The sequence below is a fragment of the Grammomys surdaster genome, unplaced genomic scaffold (genome assembly GCF_004785775.1).
Source record: "Grammomys surdaster isolate TR1022 unplaced genomic scaffold, NIH_TR_1.0 280, whole genome shotgun sequence".
Classification (NCBI taxonomy): domain Eukaryota; kingdom Metazoa; phylum Chordata; class Mammalia; order Rodentia; family Muridae; genus Grammomys; species Grammomys surdaster.
The window spans coordinates 2,036,899-2,057,654 of NW_021604721.1; the positions used below are offsets into that span (position 1 = coordinate 2,036,899).

Consider the following 20,756-nt stretch of genomic DNA (forward strand, 5'->3'; position numbering starts at 1 on the left):
AAGAAGGGGAGAGAGAGAGAGAGAGAGAGAGAGAGAGAGAGAGAGAGAGAGAGAGAAGGAGAGGAAGAGGAGAAAAAGAAGACAAAGAAAATAAATACCTCTTGACCTTGAAATGTGTGCCTCTAAGCCAGATGTTACCAGTGTATACACCCAAGATAGGCTCAAGTAGAACACTTCTCTAAATCAAAATACTAATGTCTATTAGCCATGATAGCACAGAACATAAACCGGAGCCAGACTGTCTGTCTGTGGGTCTCTGCCCTACACTGGGACATCAGCTGCAATTCCTCCTCTAGGGAGACATTGTAAAAATATCTCAGGAGAAGCAGCAATTATGTATTTTTAAAGAATCGGGGGCGGGACTATATTTCTTTTAAGATCCTGGGATTTTGGACCAGTTATTCCTTTGGGACATAAAGTACATTTGAGGATTTTTACTCAAGGGACCAAAGATGCCTGAGCACACTGCAAGGAAGGTAAATCAGCTCACAAACCAAGGAGGAACATATTCTCGAGATGGAAGTACTTTTCTAATTAGACATAAGAGGTGAAATGAAATCCATTTATCAACTGGAATGGAAACTCCATATTTGACCTATTTGTCTGAGGAATGTGTAATAGGTTTCAGAGTTCTTAAAGGGTAGGATGGGTCTTTGAGTCACTGGATGAGTACTTGTCTAGTATGGACGAGGTCTTAGTTTCAACTCTAAGTATTTCCAAAATGGAAGAATAAAAAAGAATTATCAGAGGGAATTGGAAAACGCTATCAGGAACATTCCATTATTGATCATCTATGGTTTTTAGTGACTATGACATACTCAACTTCTGGGAAGGGAACAATAAAACAAAACAAAACCAACACATCAAAGTAAAGCTGGAAAGATGACTCTGTAGGTAAAGTGCTTGTTGAGGAAGCACAGGGAACCTGGGTTCTGACCCCAGCCCCCAAACAAAAGGCTGAGCTTGCAATTGCAATCTCACACAATAATGACAACTATCAAGGGAGGAAAACAATTAGGTACCATACCAGCTGCGATGCCTATGAACCATAACAATGGCCCTATGCCTAGATGAAAAGCTATAGGAAACTAATGACCTCTGACCTCTGATAGAAGGAGAATTACTCTTCCCTAGGAACCAGCTCCCTGTGATTATTTAATACCAAGTGGTTAGACATATGTGTGTGTGTGTGTGTGTGTGTGTGTTTGTGTGTATTTAAATAATATATATGCAACATATATTAAAAAGACAGCAGCTTGTGCTCACATATTATGCATTTATATATATGTGGTGATAGTAACTTATAAAAAAGAAGTCAGGAATATATGAGGGAATGGCGTTATGGTAGGAAGTGGATTAAAAAATGAACAATTTGGAGAGTAGAGCAAGATGTCCTAAATTGACCTCTGGTCTTCACATGTCTACATACAAATTTACATGTATACCTGCACATGAATACTCACACATCCCTCATGAGAACAAGTACACAGAACCACCCCCCCACACACTCACACATACATTCCAATAAAGGCAAAAAATATAAGAGCAAAAGTCATGTGCTTCTGGGCTTTAGTTGTTATTATTATGTGATATAGCTAATAAACGGCCCAGGAAACATAGCATTCCAGGTGATGATACCTCTGTAGTGGAAAGAAACCTAGGTGAATAGACACAGAAGCTCAGGGAGAAGCTGTAATAGTCAGTGTAAGCCAAGCCAGCGTGCTCCTTCCAGGACTAATGTCTGGATAAGAAAACAGGGAGTTAGCCATACATGTGATAGGGAGACAGGCAGACTTGGGGGTAAGAGTGAACCTATCATGTGCGGCAGAGCATCCGGCAGTAGGGTCAAGCCTAGGAAAGCCAGGGTGTACTTTAGGGAAGACTGATCCCTCATCTGAGTCAGGAACAAAGGATTTCCCCCAGTAAGAAAAACTGAGAAAGACCACTTGCCTTGCCATGGCTTTGTCTCAGATCATAGAAGAGTGTCCTCCTTTGTAATTTGGTGACAAGAGGAGATGGAGAAAAGCAACCGGAAAGAATTTAGCTCAAAAGGCCTTTCCTAGAGTAGTTCAGAATATTGTGGCCAGTAGTACAGGGTAGGGGGATGCAGGTCACAGGTGTATGGTGGCTCAGAGAGAAATCACCTTAACCGGAGATGAAGTGCTTGAAGCACAATCATGAGAACATGAGTCCCATCGCTAGAACTCACATACATAGCTGTATGTATGTATCACGGGGCCAGACTGACATGACACACCTGGACTGATGTTGAAACACGCTGGCCAGTCAGACTAGTCAAATCCAGTGAGCTCCAGATCCCAACCAGGTAGAACTTGTCTCACACAATAAGTTAAGTTAGACAGTGGCTGAATATCAGTGCCTGAGGATTACCTTCTCTCTCTCTCTCTCTCTCTCTCTCTCTCTCTCTCTCTCTCTTTCACACACACACACACACACCTACACACACACACACACACAGAGACACAGACACACACAGACAAACACACACTTAAACACAATTAGCTACTATTGTTCTCCACTTCCCGCAGACAGACTGTGAGGCAGATCAGTGTCCTGGATTTAGCTTTACTCTTTGTATGTATAGTCTATTTGGGTAAGTACTACTCATACAGGTACATGAACATGCCTTTAGCAAACATGAAAAATACTATCCATTTTATTTGGCCTTATAGGGATCCTTTTTGCCTTAAATTTCTGAGTGCTTAGATTAAGATATACACCACCACACATGACCATTTTTTGATGCTTAACACTGTTTTCCTATGCTCTATGTACTCCAAAACCTGGCTATAGCCACCTGACTACAAAAACTGTTGAGGTTTTGTCACCAAACTGAATGTCCCACACTGAAGGGAAAAGTGACAGATACAAATAGAAGAAGGACATTCCCTGGAAAACATCCAGTTGCTCAAATTTCAAAAGGTCACGTGATCTTGTCAGAGAGATAGAACTTGAATTCAGGTCTATATTCCTCACAAAGCTGAACATTAACTCTTTGTTGAAAAGGGAATTAGTGGTCATGGTGTTAGCTGTCCCAAGTGCGGTTGCTTCAGACCCACAATTCTAATAATTTCGCAACACCGGTCGCTTTCTACTAAATCACACACTGCTTTCTTTATGACTCTGTAGAAAACCCAGCAAGTGCTGCTTCCAACCTCATGTTTCTAGGTGAGTGTGTCTATTGTTAAACCCAAAAGCAATGGGGTGGTTTGTTTCTTCTCTCAGCTCTGCCCTTCCACACAGCTTGAATTCTGATCACATTATAATGCAGTTGCTCGCTTTTCTTTCATCTTTCCTCTAACTTGGGCTGTTCATTTCTTTTGTCTCTTTACACTGAATGGCTTTAGAGAACAGTGGCTTCCAAGCGTGTAAGTCATAAGTGTTCCAATATAAACTAAACCCTTATAGCAAAATTTGTTAATATTTATTCCTTTGCCTGAGAAAGGAGTTACTGTTATTTGGGTAAAATAATGTACACAGTTTCTCAGAGCATCAGAACCATCCTCATAAATTTCCAGATAGTGGATGATACCTAGGCGCCATCATGTCAAGTTCATGAACTTCTATTTTAGATTTTTGCAGTGATGAAGCTATGCATGCCAACTGGTGCTCAGCCAGAGAGCCTATGCTTGCTGCCATCAAAAAGATCCAGAAACAGTTCTGCTTGCAAGGAGGGAATGTTGACAGTTGAGCAGAGTCACAAAGTGATAACATATTAGGAAGAATCTTGGAAATGTTTATATTATTTATGGGGGATATAGAACTTTATACAAATATTGTTAAGTGAATATATAAAATGAGTTACATAAGATCATGGCATTTCTAGAAGACTGGAGATGATGAATTTTATTTGCAAAGGTCCCATGTGGTAGCAAAGACTGAAGGAGAATAGAGACAAGATCATGTCAGAGAGCCAGGTGCTGGCTGGCTGTGCCACTTGCAAAATACATTGTATGCCATATCAGTGGCATAGGGCAGAGGTGAGACCTAAGTGTACAATGCACTGAAGTGGATGTACTTATGAAATGTCAAGCAAACTGTAGAAGACCAAAGGCAACACTTGCTCCAACCTACAGGTTTGGGAGAGATAGAAGCAGACTGGTAGATAGATGTGTTAGCTCGAGGGTTTGATTTTACAGTTCAGGTGCACATGTCCTCTCTGTCTGGCTTAATGTATTTTGTGAGATATTGCTCATTTTGAGGGAAAAAAGTGAGTATTATTACTTAACTTTATTTGACCTGAGAAGCAGATACTTGTGTCCATAGCTAAATGTCCTTGATATGATCTTATTTAACCCACCCACTAACTCCAGCATGGAAGAGAATCACCTATTACTTTTTAAGTTTAAATTCAATGTGATAGCTTGTATATGCTTGGCTCAGGGAGTGGCACTGTTAGGAGGTATGGCCTTGTTGGAATAGGTGTGTCACTCACTATGGGCATGGGCTCACATACTCTCATCCTAGCTGCCTGGAAGACAGTCTTCTAGAGACCTTCAGGTGAAGATGTAGAACTCTTAGCTCCTCTTGCACTATGCCTGCCTGAGTACTGCCATGCTTCTGCCTTGATGATAATGGAACTGAACCTCTGAACCTGTAAGTCAGCCCCAATTACATGTTGTCTTTATAAGAGGTGCCTTGGTCATGGTGTCTGTTCACAGTAGTAAAACCCTAACTAAGACAACAAACAAACAAGCATCTGTTTATTTATTGTAATGTACCACGAGCTGGCCTGGAACCCATTATTTAGCTCAGGCTGGCCTTGAAGTCACACTCTTCCCGCCTCAGCCTTTCAAGTTGCTAAGATTAGATTATGCTCCTATAATCATTTTCTGATAAAGAAATTAGCTCAGAGGTCAGATCGCTTGTCACGTAGCCTACCAAGATGAGCTGATACTCATTACAGGAAATAGAAGCCTATGCCCCTGTAAACTGTTCTTGAATGGCTGAGAATAACAGGAAAGGCACTTGGCTTTGTGGGAGTAATGGGGGCAGTCATTCTTCGCCTCTTCCCTCCAGCTGGAGAACCCCTATTCTCATGTATTTTATATAATGATATTCTGTAGAATATGCATATGGAATGCCCTGCTTCAAACCTGGAAAATCACCATTATACTAAGATATGCATTTAAAACGCACATTGGTGCTGGCAAGATGGCTCAGGGTAAAGGAGCTTGCTGTAAATCTGATGGCTTGGAATTGATCCCTGGGACTCATATCATGGAAGGATAGAACCAACTTGTAAAAGTAAACCTCTGAATGCCACATGTAGAACATGGGACAAGTACACACACACACACACACACACACACAAATAAATAAATTAAATAAATAAATAAATAAATAAATAAATGGAATGATTTTTAATGCAGATTGAAGAAATGAATGATTTGAAAGTACATGAAAGTAATTTCAAATCTATACATCTCTTAATGGGATATGGGTCTTTCACCCACCTTCCAAAACTAATGGTCCCAGGTACTTTTTAAAAATATGTATATGTGTTTGTGTCCCGCTAAGTTTATGTGCACTGTGTGTATGCAGTAGCTTGCAGAGGCCAGAAGAGGACATCAAATCCTTTGGGCCAGAGTTGTAGACGTGTGAGCCTTCATGTGCATGCTGGAAACTGAGCAATGTTGGCAACAGCTGAACCGTCTCTTCAGTTTTGTCTTAGTCACTATTTTTAAGAGCAGTGAAAATTATTTTTTTCAAATAACAGCTAAAATGACTTCATTTCTATCAGCCTGTGAAATCACTGGTGAGCTGATGAATTCAATCTCACGAGAAGATTGTTTACACTGTCTCAGAGCTTGCGCCGAACCACCATAAAATGTAAGCACTCTTCACACTAACTTCACACTCTTCACACCATGAACTTTCTTTAAAGATCACTAATTAACATGTTGAAGAAACAGATTTGTTTTTTTTCCAAGATAAAACATTTAGAAAATTCCTCAGTGCCTCTTGAGATTTTTCAGTGACGCACCCTGCTGAGAGGGTCCTGAGCACTTGGCTTTTGGTTGGCTCTTAGAGTCAGACAGGAATTCCCTATGCTTAATGGCATTTTTGTTTGGAGGAGGAAAGGTTTATTTTGGCTCACAGTTTCAAAGATTTCAGTTCAGAGTCAGCTTGCCTCACCCACTGGGCCACAACAGTAGTGGGATTATGCATTGTGGTGGGACCATTCTTATCACTGAGAATGAAGGAGATATCAGAGGTTTGTTATAACCCCCCCAAGGCCTGGCCCTACAGATCTAGTTCTGCTTGCCATGCCTTTACTGCTAAAGGCTCTCTAGACTCTCAGAATGGAGTTGGTGCCTGGAAGAAGAATTCAGAATATGAACTTGTGGGGAACACTGGCATACACACCACAGCATACCAGTGTGGTGGCAGCTTTCTATTGCCATGGCAGAATGCCTGAGATGGGGTAACTTAGAAAGAAAGGCAATTTTAGATGAAGGTTTTGGGGACCTGGATGTCTGAGGCCTAGCAATGTGTTGGCATTGATACACTCTGGTGAGGTGCTTTGTGGCTTCAACTAGTGCTAGTGAGGAAGAAAGACAAGGATCCGTGACTGCAAGAGCTCAGTGGGGAGACTTCCCATGTGACGATCTTTTATCCAGACCCTTCATCTAGTGGGAGAAATTTGAACTTCTACAATTCTAAATTCTGGGTTAAGTGTTTTTGAATAAGAGAGATGTTCAATAGTAACATGACTTTGTATAGGAAAGCACGGTGTGACAGAGAACGGGGGTGTGTCCTGTGGGGACCTTTTGCTGACTTTAGCTTTCCCCAGAGTGGGTACAATGGAATCCCACCTCTGCAGGCTCCTGGAATTTTCTCTACCTCCTGCTCTCCTCATGCCTCCCTTGATCTTCAGCCTCATTCTCTATAGTTCCTCTCTTCTACAGTTAAGTCCCAAAGGCTTCAGGTGTGAAGTTCTTTAGGAGGATCTCAGCCTCCACACAGAAGATTTCCTTGAGACCAGGCTGAGGCCACACATTTATGGTCAAGAATACTGGAGAAAGTGCTGTTCTCAGTTTAACAAAAAGAAAAGAACTGTAATGACATGTTTACCATTCTTTTTGGGTTTCATTTGGGGAATTTAAATGATCTCATAATTTAAAAGACTCAAATTTCTAGAAAGAGATGAGGACCTGATGTCAGTAAACATGTTAAAGGTATAAGGCAACTCCACAAGGTGAGACCCATCACTGCTGATCTAACAGGGAAACGTGCATCTCAGGACTCTCCCTGGTGGTGAGGGTTTAGAGGGACTTTTTCATGGGACATATACGTTCACAACTGACTGTTATTTCAAGCTTTCTTCTACTGAGAAATGTAGCAATACACACCATCGCAGTCATTTAAACAGGGCCCATCATATGATTTTGAAAAGTCAATTATGTTAAAAAAATTCTTAGATTACTCTGGAAAACTTCAGATTCCATATCCCACCATCCATGGAATTTTGATTTTGCACTCCAGACTTGTGACAATGACTTAGTTATAAACTATATCATGCTTTGTTACAGCAGCCTGAGGTGACTGGTGCATTGTTTATAAAACATACCTAGCATACAACAGGAAATAAAAATAAATATGAGATACAAATTTGGGTGTGTGAGTTTGTTTTAATATTTCACAAATTCTATCCTCATCCCAGCAGATATGTCGATGCATGAACCCTGTTTGGGAGACAAATCGTTTATGAATTACAGAAACACTCTTGAAAGTATAGTTTCAAGACAACTGTGTCAGATGTTTACAGTTATAAAGGAACTAAGATACGTTTTGGTAAATGATTGTTAAAAATTATTACTTTTTATATGTACTTAGAAAGTAAAAAACAGTGACAGCATAGATTAACCCAAAGTGCAAAGAGTCATTTGGGGCTGGAAAGATGGCTCAGTGGTTAAGGGCACTTCTTGCTCTTCCAGAGGATCTGGGTTCATTTCCTAGCACCCATATAAGGACTCGTGTCACACCTCTAAATTTAGATTTAGGATTTGACATATTCTTCTGGAGTTTGTAGAGCACATGCACATACAGATACACATACTAATGAAAAAGAAAAAGACACACTTAAATCCAATCCATCATGAATTGTCCAGAAGATGAGAATATAATTGTTGCTATATAGTGTGTTGATAGGACATAAAAACCCACCCACTAATGTGTTATGCTGTGCTGTGAGGCAAGGTGAGGCATTTATGTTGGTGTGACTGTGATGTGGAAAAGGTCTAAACCCAACCACATATTTTCATACAGGAGTAGAAACCTGGCCAGCATATTCTCACTACACTCTCTTTAGAGCAAATCCTATTGACAGAGTCAGAGTGAGTTATGAGCTAAGCGTGTGTGTTTCCACCAGAGCAGCCTAGTACGGTTGTATCAACCCAGGGCACAGAATTCACACAGCTGAGATGCTGTTCTAGGAAATTTACTACAGAAGGAGTAGCAAGAGGGAGGCAGTGAAGGGATGAGAGCAGAGTCTTTGGTCTTGAGATAGAAAACTCAAAGTTCCTGTGAATAGTGTAAAGGTAACTTCTCATTAGCTTTGCAGAGTTGCAGGTACACACTTGAGAACAGTAAGCTACCACAGAGGGGAGGCTATCATAAGAGTTGACAGAGAAAACAAAGCAGTTTAAAACAGGCCTTGAGTTTTTAACTGGTTAAATCTTGAACACTTTTGGGAATAAGCTCTTGACTCCTTACCTTGCCATATTTCTGTGCATAAGAGCCCGTGAGGAGAGAGTGGAAGACGATGATAGTTTCATCTAAGTCCCAGACAAACACACGCTGAAAAGAAATGGCCAGGGTCAAAATGGGTTAAAGATACAGATCTTTATAGTTAGAAGATGTTCCCTTTTTTGTTTTATGTGGTCTTGACTGGTTTATGAAAAAAAAAATCCCCTTCCATGGTTTATTCCTTTTTTACTCTTATTTTTTATTTTTGTAGTTTTTTCTTGCTTTTATTCTTCTTTCATAAATTACATCCTGACCAGTTTTCCCTCCGTCCATTCCTCCCAGTACCCCCTCCACCTCCTCTTTTTCCTCAGATTTACTTCTCCTCTGTTTCACTTCAAAACAAAATAAGTAGGCCTCCTAAGGGATAGGTACCAAATATGGCATAACAAGTTACAATAAGACTAGGGACAAATCCTATCAAGGATAAGGTGGTCTAGTAGAAGGAAAAGGGTCCCAAGAGCAGGCAAAAGAGTCAGAGACACATTAACCCCACTGTTGGGAGTCCCACAAAAGTATCAAGCTACACAACCGTAAGGTCTATGCAGAGGACCTAGCTCAGACCCATATAGGGCACATGGTTGTCTCTGTGAGCTCCATATGACCCAAGCTTAGTTGAATCTGTGGAGCATGTTCCTAATTTACCAAGTCTGACTCTCATAAAACTTGGTGACATGGGTGGTACAAATGAACAGAAGCTTAATGATCAGGTGTCCTGACCTGTAATAAATATACCCAATATTTGATTATGATTAATATGGAAAAGTTACATTCTGACTTTATGATACAAAGGAGTCTAACTTTGATATATTTTCTACTTCTAGATCTCATGGGGTTCACTGTATTTTGGAATTTATTTGGAATTTGCATCAAATATTTTCAAAGTGGATTTTAGGCAGTCTATGAGCTCCTAAACAAAAACTGTAAAATGTATACCCTGTGTCACATAGGTTGGTGAATGTATTGTTTGACCTACAGGGACTCATGAAAATGTCAAATTACAAATTCAGGAGAAGTGAATCTGGAGTTTGGACCACACCAGATGACACTCCAGTCTGGAATGGGCCAGTGTCTCTGTTCAACTCCCTGTCAATTGTGCTTCCTAGCTGTCATCTGTCAGGTCACCACTAGGCTTCAGAACCCATTCCATCTATTTGGTATATTTATATAAATCTCTTAGGAAGAGACACAAAGTGTGCTACTTGACTTGTATCACATCTGGAAATTAATTCTTTTCTTCAGTTGAACTTTGTGATTGTGTATGAATATATCATGGTTAATGATAGATTTTTGTAATAGAAATTCAACCTGCTTAATGTAGTTACATTTCAAAGTACTTAGAAATAAAAAAAGTACTTTAAAAGTCCACAAATATGACAGTTTTAACACATATTTTCATTGACAAGGTTTTACTATTTTCCTTTCAACACAGATTGCTTTATCTTTCTAAAGTATTTTTCTAAGTATATTATTGCACAAGTAATAGCTTTATTTTTTTAACTTTTTTCAGTTTGAATAAAAAACAAAATTATCATAGCCTTTAACTTTAAAGTATTGTTACCTTTGACTTTATTGTTTTAAATTTTGCTAGATCTAGAGAGGTAGTTAAAAGGTAGATAGATAGATAGATAGATAGATAGATAGATAGATAGATAGATAGATTTGAAACTTACTAGATATATAAAGCATTTCTATATCATCCAGTAAATCAAGTATCTTATGTTTTACAGCAATAAGCAGACATACCTCCAGGTCACTGTCCGGAGGTGGGGAGGGATTATTTTTCCGGCCTCTTCCTCGAGACTTTGACCCAGAACTTCTACATGTTCTGTCATCAAGATCTTTGATCGGTGTGGAGGGACTCTGCACTGTATCAAACTCTCCTGTAAACAGCATGATGTTCCAAGAAGAGCCCTTTAGTTTTAGAACAACTACAAGCCTTCATTATTACCTAACAAATTCCTACAAGCTAATGACCTCTTTATGACAAAAATTATAGTTCAAATATGTAAAGTTCTAATTTAGTAAAAAAATGTATTCCTCATAGAACCCTGAATGCTTTTTACATGCCATGTACCTCAAGATTCCTGTCTGTACTTTCACCCTATTTTTTTTTTTTATCTGTGTTTAGGTCTGACCTCATTTCCATTTGGGCCACATTCCACAGAACATGATGTCTTCTGGATAAGTCCCACACCCCACCAGAAACTTGACTCCACAGTCCCTCTTACTGAACACACCTCACCACTTCCTTCCTGTCTTGTGTCCCCTAACAAAACTTCTTAAGACCAAAGTCCACACTCCTGCCACTCAATGGAAGTAAATGAAAGCCATAAGCTTGGGTAGTTTTAAATTTTCCAGCAGTTGCATTAGAAGGTAAAAAGAGACATGGAAAAGTAACCCACATATGTTAGCTTCACTTACACAAAATATCATTTTAGCATGTAATCAAAATAAAAATTAGCAAGAAAAATTTTATTTTTATCATTTTTGTAACAAATTTTTGAAATCTTGTGCATATTATAGTTATTTCAATGTGTAGTCTCTGTGTTTTAAGTGCATGATAGACATAAATAGACCATAGCTACACTACTGTATGGTACAACTCCTTTGACTCCTTGACTACCTTACTAAACTCTAATTTCTGCTAACCAAAACTTGAACACATATACTTTATTGAGAGTCCCGAATAACCAACAGAATGATAAATTTAGTAGACAGGCTCAGCCTTTATCTTTCCTGATAGGTGATATCTTTGATTCTGTTGAATACACCCCTTCAGAGTTATTATTTGGCAGTAATATCTACCGGATGCTCCAACCTTTCTCTCCAGTGACTTTCTTCCTAACAGTCATGGACTCTTGTCCTGCCACTCTCAGGGCAGGTACCAGGGATTTCTGGTCTTCCTACTCTCTTGAAAGCATCTCATATGTTAATGTCTGTACATGAGGACCCAGAACAAGCTTCCTCCATCTAGCCATCATTTGATGTTTTGGACACTTATCTAGTTGGCTTCTGTATGTCCTATAGGTCTCTGAAACCCAGACTCATGCAAAATTAAGTGATCATGGATCTTAACATGCATAAAACACTGGCCAGTTGCCAGTTTGTGATATGATATATTGAGGCTACAAAGGTCACAGTCTAACTAGTCAGCTCGATATGTCATAGTACTTCGAGGATTTTACTTAGTTCTCCTGTACCTCAGTTTTAGTGTACATTGAATTCTGGATAAAAATTCTTTTAAAAAATTTGAGGATGAATCAGATTTATATTTGATTTAAACCACATGCATTAAACAAAAATCTCTTGATAAGTCAGGTATCAAGGTATACTAGACTTAAATAATGTGTTTATAAATAAAAAAGTAATAAGATGATCTTCATTTATCATTAAAATATAATACAAATACAATACAATATAGTACAGTATGATACAGTACAATAATTTACATAGAATTAAGTAATTCTGATCAAATGGCACATTAAACATGGCTTTTTTGAGAGACAATAATTGTTATAGTGTTAACATCTTACCATATCTTTTGATAACAGCATTTTATTTGGCAAGTATTATATCGTACAGGATCAAAAATATGCCTTAGCTGCCTTACCCATAAATAGGGGAGAGGGAAGAAGAGGAGACAGAAGGTCTATGAAAAGAGTCATTTGAAGGCTCATATGGAAATCTAATATAGTAGAATCTTCCTAAAATATATACATATGTGAAGATGATTCAAATAAAATTTCCAAATAGTGGGGTAGACAGAGCCCCAACTGGACATATTTCATCACCAAATGAAGCTTCCAATGTCAGGGATGGGGGTACATCTAATGTAATTGCTAGCCAAAGGGGTCTTATGAAAAACCCCAACAAACCAGGTTACTGCCAAGGCTATTGGTTGGGTTCTATGTGTAAGATAGAGTGCTGTTGCTGAAGACAACATCTACACAACTCACTGAAGATGGAGAAGTTGCGCTGGTGTCTACACAGAGAAGAACCTAAGACCAGATAGTCACACAACCTAGGGGAAAGCCAAATACTACTTTTCTACTAAAGGAACATAGCACAAAAATGACTACTAATGGCATTCTGCTATACTCATAGATCAATGTTTTCCTCAGCCATCATCAGAGAAGCTTCCTTCTGCAGTAGATGGGAATAAATACAGAGACCTACAGCTGGACAATGCAGAGAGATCTTGGAACACTCAGTCTGAATCAGGATGTCTTTATCAAACCCTTCACCTTATGGCTCAAGCAACCTTGTGGAAGAGCAAGAGGGGATGGAGGACACCAAGAAAACAAGGCCTTCTAGATACAACAGGACTGGGGTGTGACCTCACAGAGACTGTGGCAAAATGAACAGGTCTGGGGCTGATGGAGTCCCGATGCTGAGAGGGGCAGTAGACACAGGTCCTAATTCCTAAAACAGAAGCTATCTTCAATTGAAAACCACTCACGAATGAAAAGTTAGTTTCATGGAATCTCACTGGGTAAACAAACAACAGTGAAGGGCAGACCCCATGCTCAGCGGTAGATGGCAAACATAAAACCAACTCAATGTACTTTTGGAGCTTTGTTTTGTCTCATAATGATTTGCCTGAGCATTTCTTTCTTTTTCTTACCCTATAGTTCTTTGCCTATATATTATAGTTTTGTGTTAGGTGATTTCTGTGCATGCCAATGTGTTCCTTATGCTTTGAAAAAAATGTGTTTTTTGTTTTCATTAATGTTTGTTTCTTAGTATTTTATTATTTTCCTAATGAGAGGGAGCAAGAAAGGATGTGAATTTGGGTGAGTGAGGAGATGGAGAGGACCTAGGAGGAGTGGGAGGAGGGGGAACCTGTAATCAGGATATATTTTATGAAAAAAAAATCTTTTCAATAAAAAATAAACTAACAATATAAAGTTACATCTTACTATAAATGTTGTTTGCTCTTAAAATATTGGCAGCTCAGCTTGCTGTTACTGCTGCCATTGCCATCACTGACAGGATTGACAACACAATAATAAAATGTTCTAACTACAAGTTTGAATACGGCCTTATCTTGCAGCATCTTATGTTTCAGCTTATTTGGATAGGCTTCAGATATTTGAATGCACAGCAACTTCTAAGTAATACTATACACAACCTTATCTGTTTTCCACTGTTACACTGGAACAAAAATTCCCTTAGGTTAATAAGTCATGCTAAACTAATACCTTCCTTTAAATAAGATGATTCAAATTAATTCATACTTTATAATTTTATTTCTATTTATGTGTATGTGTATATGTGTGTAGGGGTGTGTGTGTGTGTGTATGTGTGTGTGTGCACATGTAAGCCACATGTGTCTGTGAATGCTTGGAGGTGACACTGGATCCCCTGACCTGAAGCTATAGCTGTCTATGAGCCTCAAGATATGGATGCTGGGAACCAAACTCAGGTCCTCTGCAAGAGCAAGGAGTGATCTTAACCACTGGGACATCTTTTCAGCCCTGAAGTAACTCTTACTTTAAAAGCAAGCTTAAACAAAACTTTTTTAGGATGACATAAAATCTCTCTTTTTGCCCATGCGCACATACATTTGTTGTTCTTATCCATTGTTTTTTTTTTTTTGTTTTTTGGGTTTTTTTTGTCTTCTTGAGACTAGGTTTCATGCTATCTTCAAACTCTCTGCATGGCCAAGGATGACACTAAACTCTTGCTTTTCAGGTTCTGGTATAACAGATGAATATGTGAGCCTTGGCTTTATGTTTTTTGCAGATCAATTTTCAGGTCACACACACACACACACACACACACACACACACACCTAGTCTTTTACCTTTTGTAGCAGTGCAAGAATGGAAAGAAGAGAAAATTGCAAACTTCCAATCGCTGTCTTAAGTTACAGGTAGGATGGCTAGCAACCTATGACAGCACTAAGGAATTCAGTAGGAACAAGTCAGCTATTTAAACCTGAGATTCAGCAGCTATCACAGTGTTGAAGGGAACAAATGGGGCCACAGGAACTGTGTGGGTTTCTAAACACAGGAGAATCTGTTCTCATTGGTCTTTGCCAGTTAGTTAAGAATCTTAAAGGTACTCAAAGAATACAGGAAAAAAATATGGGCAAAAGTATTCTCATGAGAGTAAAGCAAACATTTAGCAGAAAATTGTGAAGGATAGCCTTATTTCTATTAAACTGTCCTTTAAAATGAAGAATTAAAATACCATCGAGAGCTCGTTAAGTTGGTAGGGAACTCAGAATATTTGTTTCTTCTTTCTTTAATTTGTAGAATTTCCTCAAGTACATATGTCATACTCTTCCTTTCTGCTGGTTGTAATTTAGGTCAGTCACACAGTTAGGTGACTATAAATTATAAATATAAATATTATGTGTTGAATGTGTGCCAGCACATTCTCTCCCTCTTGAGTATCTATCTATACCCAGCACTGGCATTGTTGAGTCAGTGGAGGAGTACAGTCATCTTGTATAGACACATATTTTCACAGATTTCACAGAGGAATTATTGACCTACTATTTCACCAGCATCAGCATCCCCCATGGTAGTTACTAGTCCTTGGTACTATTAATCTTTATTTCAATCTTTGTGGATAAATGCTGATAAGTTATTATTTTAAATAGAATTTTCTTGAGAAGTAATAATGAGGAACATGTCTTCATCTATTTAAAATTTGTCATTTTCTTACTGATTTGTAGGTATTTATTGTGAACATTATGTGTTTGTGTGTGTGAGAGAGAGAAAGAGAGAGAGAGAGGGAGGGAGGGAGGGAGAGAGAGAGAGACAGAGAGAGAGAGAGAGAGAATAAGAGTGAACATGAGTGAGTGACAGACAGAAAGACAGAGAGAAAGAGAAACAGAGACAGAGAACTAAACCCAATTCCCACCTAACACAGAACTATGTCCTCATTATTTTATAACTATGCAGAAACTGGCAACAAAATATACTTAATTAGGCAGCAATAATCAGCTGATATTTAGTGATGCTGATGTGATTCCAGAATTTCTGCTATAACCACTATGCTAACAGTTCTTTCTCCAAATAGCAGCAGTTTCTTCTGACCCAGAGAGACCTCTAACAAATCATCAGAATGGGAGAATATGTTGGAAAGCCATGGATGTGACATATCTGAAACTTATATAGAACCCAAACTACCCAGTGGAAAGAAACAAAATAACCTGACTGAAGACAGAAGCAATGGACAGAGTAGATAATTCTCAGAAGACATAGAGATGGTCAGTTAGTGAATGAACAGGTCAATGGTAGTTAGAGAAATGCAAGTTCAAACTATATATCAAACTCACATTTGATAGAATGTCTGTTTTCAGAAGAGAAAAGGGAACAGGCATCAGACTTGATGTGGACAAAAATACTCTGAGGCTGAGGCATTAAGAGCATAGAAACCTGACACTTGAAATCAGGTTGACTGAATGACATAGCTATTCTGCTAAGACATACCTGCACTTGAGCTTATAAAAAATAATTTTAAACACATTTTATTAAAGTAGAATTATGTCACTTTCCTCTGTCCATCCCCTACTCTCTTCTCCCACCTGCACTCTCAAATTGATAGCCTCTTTTGCCTTGGTTGTTATTGCTACATATGAACGTACACATATTTTTTTGTGAAAGGATGTAAATACAATGTGCTGTGTTTGTTTTTATTGTTTGATTGTATATGGTTTCAGGGCTGATCACTCTGTGGAATCAATAAAGCAGCTCATCTCAGGAAGAAGCTAACTCCCCCTCTCCAATATATGGGGTCAACCTAAGTATCAAAATATAAGGAGCATGGATAAAAAATCTCTCTCTCGTTCTCTGTCGCTCTCTGTCTCTCTGTCTCTGTCTCTGTCTCTCTCTCTCTCTCTCTCTCTCTCTCTCTCTCTCTGTCCCTCTCTCTCTCTCTCACACTCACACACACTTATGCACACACACATGCACACATACACAAATGGGATTACACCTCAAATATGAGAGAAATCCTTTTGTGACAGTACAGACGGTAGTGAAAATCATTATACTAAGTGGTGTAAGTCATGAACAGAAAGATGAATGTTATATGATCTTATTTATATATGGAGTATGAAAAGCTTGATCCCATAAAATAGAGTGTAGGATGACAATTACCAGAGGGAGTTGGAATGGGATGCTTAAAGGGAGGGGGTATGTCAGACAATAGATATCATATTTGTAGGTTAAATTCAAGAAATTTACTGTACAACATGGAAACTGCTAATTCCAATGTGTTGTGGTTTTGGAAATTGCTGAGCTAAGGAATTTTAAGTATCATCATCTCAGAAACAAAGCACACAAAGTGTTTGCAGACATTAGTTTTCTGTGTGTAGTCATTTTACTTCACTGTGTAGGCAACTTTCAAAACAACATACCATACAGGATAAATATGGGAATATTTTTTAAATTTCGAATTATACAACATTTAAAGGAGTCATACAGGCTTTACGTGCTGTGTGCGAGAGAGAAGCCCTGGACATTCATTGAAAGGACTTCACAAGAGTGGAAGAGCCCTTCCTGTGGAAGGCATAAGCTCTGACAGTGAACACACATTCACAAGTAGACTGATCTCTGTAACTTTGTGCTGCCTCCTCTCTCTCCCACTGACGAGTGAACATGCAGGACTGTGAGGGTAAGAATCACCAAGCACTCTCTGATTCTGGGTCAGAGCTGCTGATTCTGGTGTCTCTGACAATGTCACTCAGATAATTTCACAGGAGCACAATGACAAAGCACGTGCAGCCAATGAGGTGAAGAAATCCAGTTGGTCCTCTCCACTTTCTCTGTGGGCATCACAGAGAAAGAGCTGCACTCTGAGCCCTGAACTTTTTCAAAGGCTGTTAATTCATTCCCAAGAACCTCCTTTCTGAGAGGGAGGGGCTTCACCAGTTCCCTCATTCAACCAGAGCATTTGCTAATACGTTTAGTTAGCAAAAGTGGTACAGTGTTTATCAGGGACTTATAGTCAAGGGTAATGTTGTTACACGTTACTAACCATGCTTAATTTTTAAATGTTTAAAATATTTGGAAGGATGAACTAAAAATATCTTTCATTTCCTTCGCTAACGTTTAGAATGCAAATCAAAACCATAATTTACCTTAGATAAACTTCATGTAAAAGGCAAAAAAAAAAAAAGATCTTCATTAGGATAATGAACTAGAAATGTCTGCTTTTAATCAGTGTGGTAGTGTGTCCTTAAATCCACTGTCAAACTACCTAATACGGTAAAATAAATAACTGAATGTTATTTGCAATTTCTAAATAACATCAGTCATTACCAGCTGCCTTGGGCTTTTCTAGGTGATTGAATAATTATCCTTTAATCAAGACAGTAATGAAGAACTGCCCTTTGTAGGTTTTGGGTATTTAGCTTCAACTTTATTTCATTAGGTTTATCTGTAATTCAAGGCAAGCAGCTGTCTATTTTAAACATGGACATCCACAGTGAATGTTCTATAACAAATTGTGGACCTAATTGTCAGGTCTGCTTTCTAAGCTTCAAAATGCACAATTGGTTAATGGAAAATCCTTTGCCTGCCCTTGAACTAAATCCATCAGATTTCACCATTAATAAAGCACAAGCCTATAGTTATGAATGTGTTGGCTTTTTGGATGCATGCCAGATGTGAAATGACTGAAATAAAATTATAGACTACTCTAAGAGAAGATCTAAAGTCATAGAATTCCTCAAGAAATACATGTGTGAGAATCAGAGTTACTAAAAGAAATAAGTTCTCTTGTCAATTCAGTACAAAGTCAGATGGAATTTGAAAACATCATCAAGTGTCAAATTCTATTTGTTGACACCAGTAATCAATGCAAGAGAAGGATCTTTCTGTATCTGCCCTGTATGTAGCAGCTGAACTGGAAGATGCTGCCTCAGAGCCAGCCTTGGTGTGAACGCTTGCTTACATTAGTATTTTCTTAACATTAACAAAAGAGATATTCTGAGAATTGGCAATGAAAACTCCCTGGGGGTGGGGTGGGGAAACTTTGTTGTGATTAGACAGAAATTTGAATGAAATCAAACTTGAAATAAAGCTCCACACCTCACCTAGCACACTGAGTGTGCTTTAGTCACGAGAACTGGAGTCCTGTCAGTTCTGATACGCCCAGCTTGTGCTCTCCGGTTCTTGTCTCTAAGGCGGATGATAAGCACATCTGTTATTTTGTCTCTATGAGACTGAGACACACATCCTTTTCCTACAGCATCTACACTAAACAGGGGTTCTCATATGTCCTTCAGGTAAGGCTACATTCTTGAGAAAATCATGCTGGGAATAAGATAAAGGCAGATTTGAGATGTAGGGTGAAGGCTGGGTTTGATGAGTGCTCATGGGGCAGAACAGTGGGAGACTTTGGGATTGAGCATTTCCTCAGATTTGGGACACCAGCTGTTTCACTGGCCTCACTTGGGACTGGCTCTATCATTGGTACCAGACAGACAGAGGATGGAGAAAATCCTGAACAGAAGATTTAAGAGAAATAAGGATCAAGAAATGAGGATGAGCCATGTATGCATAAAAAAGAAAATGGAAGAAGAAGACATAACTACAATGTAGTGTTAGCAAAGACAGATGGCATCATAATACATTTGCTGGGCCCAAAGCTAGAAATAAAATAGTAGAACCAGTAAGACATCCCAGGGGGTAATGGGGCTTGCTGCCAAGTTAGATGGCCTGAGTTTGGTTTCCCAGACCCATGCTGTGGAAAGATAGAACTGATGCCTACAATTGTCTTCTGAGTGCAACATGCATGCTGTGCTTGTGCACATGACTATGTGTATGCTGCATGCACACACACACATAAGCACATATAGTAAAATGAATAATTGTAACGACAAAAAAATGTTTCAAAGAGATAAAGAGATGATGCAGTGTGTCCCTTCAGACACAGAGAGTGCACTTCCACAATGCTACACACACCCTCGAAGGCATTAACGATGCCAAAACCCTCAATACTGTGATTTTTTTTCCAGAAATACACACCTATGATAAAGCTTAATTTATAAATTACCACAGCAAGAGGTATTAGTTAAAAATAAAGTAGAAAATATTTAACAAGTTTGTACTAAAAGTTGTTTAGAACTACTTTTTAATTTTTGTTATTCTCTATTTAATATTTTTGAACTTCACTTGCATATGTTTAGCTGAGATGACAAAACAATGAAGTATGGCAGCTTACCACAGTGTTGTGAACACAAAAGCAAAATTAACTAGTGTGCCCATTTTACAGGTCATGACATCAGGGTATCTTGATGATTACTTGGGGACAAAGCTTTTATCTAACAGGGTTTGCTTCTTCACTTCCCACTTAGGATCTGAGATTTTCCTTCCTCACACCTTACCTATTTGCTTCTATGCTCTCTTATTCAAATCTGAGCTATCTATATGCAGAGAACTTAGTAATCATTTTTTAGAACACAGTCAACTGGGGGGAGATTGGATTCACTTGGTCTTAATATTTTTGATAGGAATAATTTACATTACTTTAATTACATTTCTCTATTTTTCTCTTCCTTTTCTCCCCCACTTCCAAACTGGATTAAAAAGAAGAAGTTGATCTTCACATTTTTCTTATAGGAGATTTTTACACAAGGGATGACGATTTACTCTATTTTTTTGTATAAAAATATGAATTATGCTTTAAAAGCAAAAACAAACAAAAAACCTTGAAGGGAGAAATACACACACACACACACACACACACACACACACACACACTATTAGTATTTATAAAATAGCATTGTTTTCTGGAGCTGGAAAGATGGCTCAGATGTAAGGAGCATTGGCTGCTCTTCCAGAGGACCAAAGTTCAATTCCCAGCACCCACATGATTGCTCACAGCAATCTAAAGCTCCAGTTCCAGGGGACTCACCGCCCTATTCTGTCCTCTGCAGATATTGCATGCCTATGATACAAAGACATAACTGCAAAAACACATATATAAAAGAATGAGTCTTACATTTTAATTGATTTTTCAGA

At 38.7% G+C, this 20,756-nt stretch overlaps 1 protein-coding gene across 2 annotated transcripts in view; it reads right to left on the reverse strand.

Moving 5' to 3' along the window:
• Eya4 (EYA transcriptional coactivator and phosphatase 4) overlaps positions 1-20,756 on the reverse strand; it is a 232,673-nt gene that overhangs the window by 24,875 nt on the left and 187,042 nt on the right. For both annotated transcript variants that reach the window (XM_028777356.1, XM_028777357.1), the window contains 2 exons: positions 10,516-10,652; positions 8,740-8,823 (listed from right to left, as the gene is read on the reverse strand). In XM_028777356.1, the coding sequence (XP_028633189.1) occupies positions 8,740-8,823; positions 10,516-10,652 (221 nt within the window). The remainder of the gene's footprint in view (positions 1-8,739; positions 8,824-10,515; positions 10,653-20,756) is intronic.